The 12,512-nt window shown below is 38.0% G+C and overlaps 1 protein-coding gene across 1 annotated transcript in view; it reads left to right on the forward strand.

Moving 5' to 3' along the window:
* The window catches only part of LOC107667944 (NAD kinase-like), a 143,810-nt gene that overhangs the window by 28,697 nt on the left and 102,601 nt on the right, over positions 1 to 12,512 (forward strand). The window contains exon 5 of the mRNA XM_016459676.1: positions 9,158 to 9,263. Within this exon, the coding sequence (XP_016315162.1) occupies positions 9,158 to 9,263 (106 nt within the window). The remainder of the gene's footprint in view (positions 1 to 9,157; positions 9,264 to 12,512) is intronic.

The following is a 12,512-nucleotide window of genomic DNA, read 5'->3' on the forward strand; positions in this document are numbered from 1 at the left end:
AAAATGAGGATTTGTAAAGAAAAATGTTGGAGGATTTCGATATAAGCCAAGAGGACACTGGTTTTCCTTTGCTGTAAACAAAACTTGTTTCTCGCGAGACTAGCATACTCTCACCGGAGCTTATGCTACGCCTACGTCTTACGTCATCCGCTGGACTCACGACAGTTAGCGGAAGCTAGAGATTAAGGTTTATAAAGTTGTAAATATGGATATTTTTCTTACACAAACGCATCGCTTTGCTTCGGAAGGCCTTTATTAACCTCCCGGAGCCATGTGGACTTCTTTTATAATGGATGGGTGCAATTTTTTGGACTTCAAATTTTGGGCTACCATCCACTCCCATTATAAAGCAAGGAATAGCCTGGACATTATTTAATATAACTCTGATTGTATTCGTCTGAAAGAAGAATGTCATATACACCTAGGATGGCTTGAGGGCGAGTAAATCATGGGGTAATTTTCATTTTTGGGTGAACTATCCCTTTAAGCTGCTTGGTTTATATTTTTATGTATATAATTGTATATTACATATTTTAAAATTGTATTGCATACCTGTTGTTGCCATAATGACCCATTTCAAATGTTATGTGCTTTTTTTCCTCTTTCTTCTTTTTGTTCTTAACAGCTCCCACTTGCTGTGTGGAGCAGTTATGAAATATCGTTCTTGTATACATTCCAGCATTTCAGTAATAAATATGCATGCAAATTACAGCGAAGTGCAACAGTTACCATACGGTGTTCAACAGTGGTCAAAAAGGATTTAAACGGTACATTTTGAATCGATTTCTTCTTGTAAACTCGGAAATGTGAATACAGACAGCAATTAAATTACCACACCTAGTGAAAAAAAAATATATATATATACTAAAATGTATTTGAAATACGGGTGCATCTCAATAAATTAGAATGTCGTGGAAAAGTTCATTTATTTCAGTAATTCAACTCAAATTGTGAAACTCGTGTATTAAATAAATTCAGTGCACACAGACTGAAAAATAAATGAACTTTTCCACGACATTCTAATTTATTGAGATGCACCTGTATATTTATTTTGTGCTAAGCATACTACAAATACATTTACATATATTGATGTGCAATTGTACTTTTGGCATACTAAACTAGTATACTTAAGTCTGCTAAATTGGAACAACTAATTTTGCAAAAGTAGTGCTGAGATCCAATTAAAGATATATTTGATTGTTCTAAAGTGGAACTATTGCAAGTACACTTCAGGTACACTTAAAGACTGATATCATACAGAGATCATACAATCCTTAATAGTGATATTAAAACACATTTTAGGCATAATATGAAGAAATGTGCATTGTGAAATAAAGAAATACTCCAAAAAAAGTTTTTATTATAATTTCATATCAGTAAGTCTTAAGTGATATGTCAATAAATGTGTTAATGGATTTGAAGTATACTTAGTATGAAATAAATGAATTTTTAATAAATTATGGCATCGTTTTTTTTTTTTTTTTTATACTAGGGTGAGCTTACATCCCCATGAGAAAAAATAACCGTCTGAATAGGGCAAAAGGCACAGATGAAACGCAACCAAGATAAGTGGCGCTATAACCATAGACTTCTACAAGTTATCAGGCAAACGTATCAAAGTGCATTTTCTCTTGTAGCAGTCATCCTTGCCTTGCCAGTGGGCTACATCAGAAGGTTGCAGGAGAATCTAAGAAAAAACAATGTAGTTAAAAGAATTAATTGTCACATAAGCAAATATAGGATTTATGAAATGTGTTTATTATTTAAAATGAATTCAGGCAGCATAGTAAATGTCAAGACCGGGAGCCTTTTTACAGTAGGCTACACAGTACTATGCCGTCTTTTAGATTTTTATACATTTAACAGATTAAGAAGAACAATTTCTTAAATTTTTTTTTTGCCATGTCAGGGCTCTGTAGTATGGGGATAGTTGTGTTAAAAAAGGACAGATAATGAATAACAAAGGACATACATGACCTGTTAAAATGCATCGACAAATTAGTAAACATTAAATATGTGATCAAAGTATTGACATAAAGTAAATAAATCCATGTGTTAGAAGGCTAGGCTAGCACTCAAAATGTTCCCATTCAAAATAATCCTTCCTGTCACAGTGAGTATCTGTGACTAGAGACTCTTATTATGTAAAGGAGTCTTACTATGACACGGGACTGTGAACATACATACATGCATACACACTGTTTTGCGCAAGTCGAACACCAGTTAACACAGATATGTTACGTACTGGAACAGTTTCCTATCGCAAACAGACAAAACCCAGTTCAAAACCCACCATTTTGAAGATCGCATTCCCGCCAATAGATGGCACAGTTCATTGTTCTCATGTATGAAGGAGAGGTCAGTGATCTGTTTAATTCTTGGCTGAACATTGTTAAGCATTATTAATTAAGTTTGCTTTGTTCCAAATTTGTATGTATTTTGTACTATTATAACAGTTTACGTCTTTGTTGCTGTTAAAGCACATTTATTTGTCTTTCTTAAATTTCTTTATTACCTTTAAGTTCCAAGTAGGAGGGGCTTTGCCTTTTTAAGATGGTCTCTCAGTGTTGTTAGGGAATGGGAGCTGGCCGAGCAGGAGAAGTAAAGTAACGTCGGGGTGCTGGGTCTGTCCTCGAATCGAGCGTGCCGCGAAGAGTTTGTGGAAAAGATCATTGGGGGGATCGGTGTTAAATTTGGAAAACAGATTATTATATTTATCGGGAGCTTACGGCGGTTGGGCACGACTGTTCCGTGAATGGATCAGAGGTAGGTAGGTGGGGGGAAATGGATAATAATGAAGGGAGAGGTGAAGAAAGGGGAGGGTTGGGGATGGGACAGGGGAGTGATAAATAGTGATGGAAAAATGAAGCTTTGCGAAGCACCGAGGCTTTCCCCTCAACTGTATCGTAAAAAGGTTCATTACTCTAAGCTTTTCAAGACGGTGCACACTAACGACATCTTGTGGTCAAAAGGTGGAAAAAGCTGCCTTTGCGTCCCAGACGACCCAGCCATTTTTGGACGGTTTCAGATAATAAATTAGTTTGTGCTTTGAAAACCTGTATAAAGCAAAGAAAATATGAAGTCTATATAAATAAGTCTTCATGTCAGTCATTGTATTACACAATATGAATAAATGAGTCTGTGAATAAATTTGCGGAAAATAGGCAAGGCTGTAGGCATATATAGGCTATGATCAAAATAACCGAAGATTATCATAGAATGGTCAGTTAAAGTGTCTGAACCAGGAATTAATACAAAATGAACATTCACAAAACTACAAATGCAAATATTTATTTGTATTATGATTTATTATTTTCAAAGAAGTGAGTGACACCTGAAACTGCGCAAGTGGTTTGCGTTATTTGAATCAGAATACAAAGCAGTCACGTGGTTGTGTGCGAAAACGAAGCTTCGGACGTCACAGATCACGTGATTTTGGCAAAATGAATCAAGCTCCGGTACAGTGCTTCACTGTGGGATGTTTCATTTTTTTTGATACAAGCTTCAAAGCCTCGGTGTCGAACGTCACATCACTAGTGATAAACATGATAAAAGAAATAAAAGAGTAAGGAGTGATAGTGTTGATGATTCTGAAAAGGAAGAAGAAAACCAGGAGACTTCTCAAGAAGGGGGGATTTATGATGTTGTAATACAGTTTAATGAAAAGAATCGGGATCATGAAGAAGGTTAGCCCGTTTGTTCTAACAACAACTCTAGCAAACAAGATAGGGGAGATTGAGTTAGCAAAAATCCTCAATGATGGGAACTTATTGGTAAGATGTGCTAATGTACGGCAAATGGAAAAAACCCTAAACGTTAAGGATATAGCAAAGTGTAAGGTGGAAAACACAGGAAGGGTGGGAATGAGGAAAAAAGATGGAAGAGTGGGGGTGATTACAGGGGTGCCAATGAGTGTTACAATGGGGGAATTAATGAAGAATATCAAGGGAGCAAAAGTTGTGAATGTCCAAAGAATGAAAACATCAAGAGATGGAGAGGTAAAGGACACAGAGACAGTGTCAATAGAATTTGAGGAAGAGATTCTGCCAAAGAAAGTATATTTAGGATTCATGAGCTATCCAGTGAGGATGTTTGTACCAAAACCAATGGGGTGCTTTAAATGTCAAAGGTTTGGTCACACTGCAAAGAACTGTAATAGGCAGAGAAGATGTGCTAGATGTGGAGGGGACCATGATTATGGAAAATGTGGCTCAGGGGTACCACCAAAGTGTTGTAATTGTGGAGGAGCCCACAATGTGGCATATAGTGGATGTGACGTTATGAGACGGGAGACAAACATTCAAAAGGTAAGAGTGCAAAAAAGAATAACATATGCAGAAGCTGTCAAGGTGTCAAGGGAAAAGGATAACAAGCAGCATGAAGAGGTATATGTGGATACACTAGAGCGTAGGTAAAGTAACTTTGAAGGAGTGTTTGTGAAAAAGATAGATTTAGTTACATTCATAGCAGGAGTGATAAATAGTACGGCAGAAGTAAAATCTAAAAATGACAAAATTCAGTTGGTGGTTAAAGCAGCAGTCAATCACTTGGGATTAATTGGACTGACATGGGAAGAAGTGAGGGAGACCCTTGCTAATCAGTCAAGTCAAGAGTCATCATGGGTTGGTTAACTATATTAATTGTTATTATTTTACAATGGAATACCAGGAGCTTACTGGCTAATGGACAAGAATTCAAAATTTTTTGAATGAGTTGAATGAGAGACCAGATGTAATTTGCATTCAAAAATCTTGGTTGAAGCCAAATCTAGATTTTGTGATTGACGGGTATACAATAATAAGGAGAGATAGGAATTCTGGAGAGGGGGAGGAGGATGTGTTGTATTCATTAAGGTGGGTATATCATATAGATTACTGGGCAAAGGAGATGATCAAGAGTATATAGTGGTGGAGGTGTGGGAAAGGGGAGGGGCAGTTAGTATTATTAATTATTATAACCCATGTAAGAGGTTGGAGCTGAACAAGCTTCTAAGATTACCAGGGCAAGATAGACAAAAAATAATCTGGTGTGCAGATTTTAATGCTTATAGCTCGGTATGGGGAAGTGTACTTACAGATACTAATGTTAAAGTACTTGAAGAATTGATGGAAGAAAGAGAATTGGTGTGCTTAAATGATGGAAGAGGAACTAGATTAAATTTGTCAACAGGGAAAGAATCTTTGGCCTGAGGTAGATTGGTTTGTGTTAGAGGAAAAAAGGAGAGCAAAGGAAGGTATAAATCTAAAAATAGTCTTCAACAATCGGATAGCGGAAAAGTATAATGATTAGATTCAGGTTTATACAGATGGTGCCAAGTAACCAGAGACAGAAGTAACAGGATTGAGTGTGGTGGTTCCAAGTAAAGGAATTGGAATTAATAGAAGAACATCTAATATGTTAGGGGTTTATACAGTGGAAATGCTGGCAATATTAATCGCTGTACGATGCGTGGAAAAGACAGGGCAGCATAAAGTTTTGGTTTGTTCAGATTCATCATCAGTTTTAGCAAGTATAAGGTCATTCTATTCAAAAAGTCGGCAAGATATACTGTTTGAAGTCCTACAGTCAGAGACAAGAAACGAACACCTAATATGTTAGGAGTTTATACAGTGGAAATGCTGGCAGTATTAATTGCTGTACGATGGGTGGAAAAGACAGGGCAGTATAAAGTTTTGGTTTGTTCAGATTCATCATCAGTTTTAGCAAGTATAAGGTCATTCTATTCAAAAAGTCGGCAATATATACTGTTTGAAGTCCTACAGTCAGTGACAAGAATATCTAATCAAGGAAGGCAGATAACATTTTTATGGGTACCAGGACATGTAGGGATAAGCGGAAATTAAATGGCAGATAAATTAGCTAAAATGGCGTTAAAAAAAGGAAACATAGAAATGCAAGTAAGTATCAGTAAAGCAGAGGTTAAAAGTGTGATATGGAAGACAATAAATCAAATGTGGCAAGAGAGGTGGGATAGAGAGGGGAAAGGAAGGCATTTATATCAAATCCAGAGGGATGTTAAATGTTCAGTGATTGGAAGTGGAAATCGCAGAGAGGAAACAGTCATATCTAGGTTAAGATTGGGACATTGTTTATTAAATAAAACACTCAAGTTGATAGGAAAACATGATACTGGATTGTGTGAGGTTTGCCAGGAAGAGGAGTCAGTGGAGCATGCGGTCTTGAGGTGCAGCAGGTATGATGTTCAGAGAGAGTTGATGAGGAATAAGTTGAGAGAGATAGAGGTTCAGGACATGACATTAAAAGGGCTATTGAGCACACAACATAGGGCACAGACTAGAATTCTTATGGATTTCTTAAGGGACACAGGGGTTTTTAATAGAGTATGAAGAGTTATAGGAGTATTAATAATAATAATTAATAATTCCTTACATTTATATAACACTTTTCTGGGCACTCAAAGTGCTTTACATAGAAGGGGGGAATCTCCTCAACCACCACCAGTGTGCAGCAGCCACCTGGATGATGCGACAGTAGCCATAGTGCGCCAGAACGCCCACCACACACCATCTTATTGGTGGAGAGGAGACAGAGTTATGAAGCCAATCAGCAGATATAGGGATGGTTAGGAGGCCATGATGGTCAGAGGCCAATGGGCGAATTTGGCCAGGATGCCGGGGTTACACCCTACTCTTTTTCGAAGGACATCCTGGGATTTTTAATGACCACAGAGAGTCAGGACCTCGGTTTAACGTCTTATCCGAAGGACGGTGCTTTTTACAATATAGTGACCCCGTCACTACACTGGTAGTCTCGCATAGCCAGACCTTCAGACTGACAGCTGAAGGTCTGGAATCCCACAGAGAGTCAGGACTTCGGTTTAACGTCTCATCCGAAAGACGGTGCTTTTTGTCCCCGTCACTTCACTGGGGCGTTAGGACCCACACAGACCACAGGGTGAGCACCCCCTGCTGGCCTCACTAACACCTCCAGGTACTGACTAGGCTCAACCCTGCTTAGCTTCAGCGGGCAACCAGTCTTGGGCTGCAGGGTGATATGGCTGCTGGTGAATTATTGAGGAATAATTGAGGAATTTAGGTAATCCGGTAATCCGCCGGCTGCGCCGTTCTCAAGCCCACCGGCCTCCGCTCAATCAGAACATTTGAAGCCAAATATTCAGATGTGTGCAGCACATTTTATGGAGGACTGTTTCCTGATCCTGGTAGAGTAGACTACAATGCTGGCTGTTCTGACTCACAAACTGTAAGTTTTTTATATTTAAAGAATTTGCCACTGATGATTCATTCAAACGCGAGTTTTGGGCAGTGTAGAGTAGCGCTTGTTGTTTGTCATTTCTCAGATCACAAATGCAGACATAGGTTACATCATATGACCCCTTTAAAAAGAGAAGAAGTTGTTGTTAGGGAACAGGTAGAGTGAGTTGGAGTATAGTTGTGGAGCGGAATTGTTGTCTTTTGGGTCCATTTATTGGCATAGCCAAAAGTTTGTTTGTATATAACAGTAGTATGTAAACGGGAGCTTATGTCAACATGATTGATGAGTTTGACCTTTTGACCCATAATTATATCCATATGCGACCTTTGACATCATAATAATTTCCATATGCGAAAACCGGCGTGCGTGAAATCCGGCCGTCAACCTGGATGACAAATGATGTTTGTACAGCTGTATGAAAGAGCCCAAGGATGACAGGTGATAAATTAAGTCCTAAAGGAATGTTTTGAAGATATTATGGACCGTTCCCATATCCGGACTCATCTGTGTCTTACGTGCCCCATGGTATCAGGTTGCTGTGTGTCATGCTCGCGCTCTCTCTCACTCGCCCCCCTCTCTCTCTCTCTCTCTCTCTCTCACTCTCTCTATGGGAGAAAAACGCATTGTTGAGAACAATAAATAAAACAATTCTAACAGATCGTGAGATCGTATCACAATATGTGTGTGTGTACTCTTACAATATAATACTTAATAAAAAGTTTCTCAGCATATGAATGAACTGAAAAATAAATCAATAAAAAATATAAATTACCTTACATTTTTCAGGGAGCGAAAGTCTTCCTCGTGCAAGCATCGCGATTCTTAAAATGAAATGTTTCCCAAAATTGTGCTTGGTTTAAAATGAAAGAAGAAATCTTTCTTTGAGATCGCTCTCTCGCCATCCATCTACCCCCTCTGCCCTGCGTGAGTGTCGAGCCCCCACCGATCCTGTCATTTCGCCCCGCTGCGAGTTCTGAAAGGGGAGGGGTGTGTCACTGAAAAACGGATCTGCTTTGAAAAACAAAAAAAGTCACAGTTCTATTTTTGATCTGTTTAAACAGATGTTCTCACGGAGTTCGAACAAACCATTATGTTATGTTTTGTTTAAATAACGGTAGTAGCCTACTAGGTGTTTTTTCACATGTTTCAGAGCTAGCAGTGACGATGAAAAAATATTGGCTTCTGTCACGGTTGTAATGAGGGCATTCCTAAACTATTTTCACATATGGTACAGAGTTCAAAAGGCCACGAAAAACACATTAACGTGTTTTCACATATGGTACAGAGACAAGAGCAAATATTTCTCATTAGTCATGGATCTATATTTCTCTGATAGTTTCTCTGGCGTTAGCTAAAACGATAACAAATTTGAGACTTATATATTGTGCGAATATTAAGTATCACTGTTGGTAAACATACCTGGCAATAAAGCTCATTCTGATTCTGATTCTGAAAATGTCACAATTCCAGCCTTACTGTGCAATGGTGCAAATCTCCCCCTTGCACCACCTGGTGGTGATTTCGTGAGTGAGTTTCACGTGACTGGGTTGAATTTATCTCCACAACCTAAGAAGAATTCTAAGAAGCATGCCTGCAGGGTGCAGTGTGTCAGCACTTGATGAATTGTGTACTACTGTGTAGCATGCACATTCTTAAAGGCCACATCTGTATGTGATTTTTTTGAAGAACACAAATTTGAATTTATGAGTAAGAGATTTGTGGTTCAGGGTTAAGTATACTGTATTAATGTGAGTCTTTGGTATGTCACTAATTGCATTAACATGTTTTCTTTGAAAATGCTTTTACTAAAGTGTTCTTCAATTCAAAACCTCAGTTTAGTGATATCAAAGCATAATGTTTCCTGAGTTCTGTTCATATTTGCTCTGTTGACATTGTCTTTGTTGCCTGCTTTAATGGCTTTCAGCAAAAAAATATGATTGTTTATGTGGAGAGAAAAGTCATTGAAGATCCAGCCATTGCTAATGAGAGCTTTGTCTCTATCAAGAAGAACATTTACACTTTTAGAGAAGGTGAGGCATTATCCAAAATATACTTTGTTTTACCTCCTGTAGTCTGTGTGTGTATGCTTCAGCATGCATAGAGATATATTGTTGACATTGATAATGGTAAATTTGAATACTACCAAACTGTGTAATGTGATTATAGAAATAGTTGGCTACACTTCAAATATGTTTACATGACAATAATGTACTAAAAATGGAAACATTTATCCATTTTTGACATCTGTACAGGCGACAGTGTTGTCAAAATGATCACTGTTCACACGGATCTGCAATAACGACTAAAAATGCTTTATTATACATGCCAGGCCAGTAGTTTGCAATGTCACTTTGTAAAGAAACACTAAGCACCTGTGCACATACCTGTAGACTATGACATCATTGTTTCACAAATTCACGTTTTTGTATAACTGTATTTTCAAAATCTTGCACTTTGAAACCCTTTTCAAAAGTTTGCATCTTCAAAATTGATATGTAAATGAACTGCCAAAACATAAGAAGCTTTTCATTTTTAGTTAAAATCTGTGTTGTGTAAACGCCCCCTTAGTTGCTAACTGGTACTACAAGTACACTATATGGACAAAAGTATTGGGACACACCTCTTAATTATTAAATTTAGGTTTTAATCAGACCCATTGCCACAGGTGTATAGAATCACCTTAGCAATGCAGTTTTCCATGGGCTGAGCAGCTTCATGCAAGTCTCACATAACATTACATCTTCGGGTCACAAGTCAGACTCTCTAACCATTAGGCCACATCTGTAAAGTGGGGGTTTCAAACCTGTTCTGGAGGCCCCCCAGTACTACATATTTTGTATGTCTCCCTCATCTTACACATCTGATTCAGCTTATTAGTAGAGACCACAAGACCTGAATTGGGTGTGTCCGATGAGGGAGACATACAAAATGTTCAGTGCTGGGGGGCCTCCAGGACAGGTTTAGAAACCACTGGTGTAAAGCGCACCACCACTGTTCTGTTGAGTGACAAATCATGCTTCTCTGTTGGCGGTCTGATGACGAGTCTGAGTTTAGTGAATGCCAGGAGAACATTACCTGCCTGAATGTGTTGTGTCAACTGTAAAGTATGGTGGAGGAGGGATAATGGTATGGGGCTGTTTTTCAGGGGTTGGGCTAGCCCCTTACTTCCAGTGAAGGGAAATCTTAATGCCTCAGCATACCAAGATATTTTGAACAATGCTTTGCTTCCAACTTTGTAAGAACAGCTTGCGAGGCATTTTTGTATTTCAGGATTTTCTGTTTCTATTCTGTGCCCCAGTGCACAAAGCAATGTCCATATAGACATGGTTGAATAACTTTGGTGAGAAAGAACTTGACTCACACAGAGCCCTGACCTCAACCCTACTGAACCTCTTTGGGATGATCTGGAATGAAGATTGCGAGCCAGGCCTTCATGTCCAACATCAGTGCCCAGGCCCAGACTGGCCATCGGGAGCACCGGGAGAATTCCCGAAGGCCTGGCGCCTGATTTGGCCCGCTGCCCTGTTTTTTTTTTTGTTTGTTTGTTTTTAGTTATTATTATTAATATTTTATATTTATGCCTTCTCAATTAGGGCTGGGTAAAAAATATTGATATCTTGATTTTAATCGATTCTCATTTTTACGAAACAATATTGATTCTTAAATCCCAAGAATCAATTAGTCTAGCCTGTTTTCAGTTAATGGATGGAACATTGAAGTACACCTTCCATCCAATAAATCGCAATAAGCATTGTGCCTTGGTACTTGAAACAAAGTCTCAGATTTCAATTTATGCCCATTGTATTGCAGTATTCAAACAATAAATGACGTTTTGGCGCTGTTTAATGTGGAGTGACAGATCGCTGTAGCGCCTCAGTTTAACAGACGCAGCAGCGCGAGGCGCACGTGAACTGATCATCTCCACCACATTAATACCAGTTTCAGCACAAAATAAACATGACTAAACATCTGAAGGTAAGTTAAAAGAAAGTACAACTTTACAATTCGTATCCTGTCTCATGTAATCGCTCAATCAGTGTTTCAGCCGCGCAAAGATGTCAATATAACAGCTTGTAAACAATTCATGTAACATCACATTTACCTCAGAAAGCATATTTGGTGACCATAAACTCGTTAACGTTAGTTAGCTAAGTTAGAAAAATAAGCTGTAGAGAGGGGCATTTTGCTAAATATATGCACCATATAACATTCATTATAACTTTTTACTGTTCTTTAATGTTTTATTTATGTTTGAATAAATCCGTCTAAGTTTTTATGACAGCCACTATTTAAATGTATATATTTAAAAAAAACAAAAAAAACTGAAGTAATTGCAACTTAATTATTATAAAACATTAAGTGAAATTTAAGCAGTTGTACAGCACAAATCAGTCAATTTTAACCTTCAATATTATAATGTAGTACTAACTGACTCTCATGTATATTTTACAGCATTAGTTGAGAGATTTTTTTTCCTTAAGAAAATTTGGCATGTACTGTACCTGATATATATCCAAAATAATCGATATTGAATAGGATCGAATCGGTAATCGAATCGAATCGCAAGCTTGTGAATGAGAATCAAATCGAATCGTGAAATTTGTGTCAAAAACCAGCCCTATTCTCAATGTACCAAAGTGATCATTTCCGATTTTTTCATTCGATAATAAATCGATAATAAATCATAAATCGGTTAGTCTTGACTGTCAGCGCTGCTGAATCGGCTCACGTGTGTGTGTTTCACGCTTCCGTCAAACGATTCCGAACAGAACCGATGCGCGGGACTCGATGAAAGAAGAAGCGGCCAGAAGAAGCAGTGAAATGTAACTACATCACTGACCTGTTCAGGGCTTCAAGTGCAGGTCGGTTTAATCTGTAAATACGCTAGATATTTTTGTCTTTATTAACCTAGTTGAGTATTAAACTGCTAGTATCTGTTAGGCTATCAGTAGCACCCCATTATTATCATCATTCAGAAAGCTGTGCTATAGAACATCAATATTGATTGTAAAGTTACATTAAAAAATTTAGCAGAGACAGATATTCACATGGATTTATTGTACAGGGAGGGAGGGAGCTAGAGAGAGCAACACAAAAATAATATGAGTCACAGCCTAATAATTCAATAGTGTGTTCAGTATTAGAATTTTTCAACAAATATATTGTTCTAATTTTGACATTTAGGCACTTTAGAAAATGTGTTTTAATGCACTACCAGTCAAAAGGTTTTGATCAGTAAGATTTTTAATGTTTTTTAAAGAAGTCTCTTCTGCTCACCG

Source organism: Sinocyclocheilus anshuiensis, unplaced genomic scaffold, assembly GCF_001515605.1.
Source record: "Sinocyclocheilus anshuiensis isolate Anshui unplaced genomic scaffold, SAMN03320099.WGS_v1.1 scaffold2823, whole genome shotgun sequence".
In the NCBI taxonomy this organism is placed as follows: Eukaryota; Metazoa; Chordata; class Actinopteri; order Cypriniformes; family Cyprinidae; genus Sinocyclocheilus; species Sinocyclocheilus anshuiensis.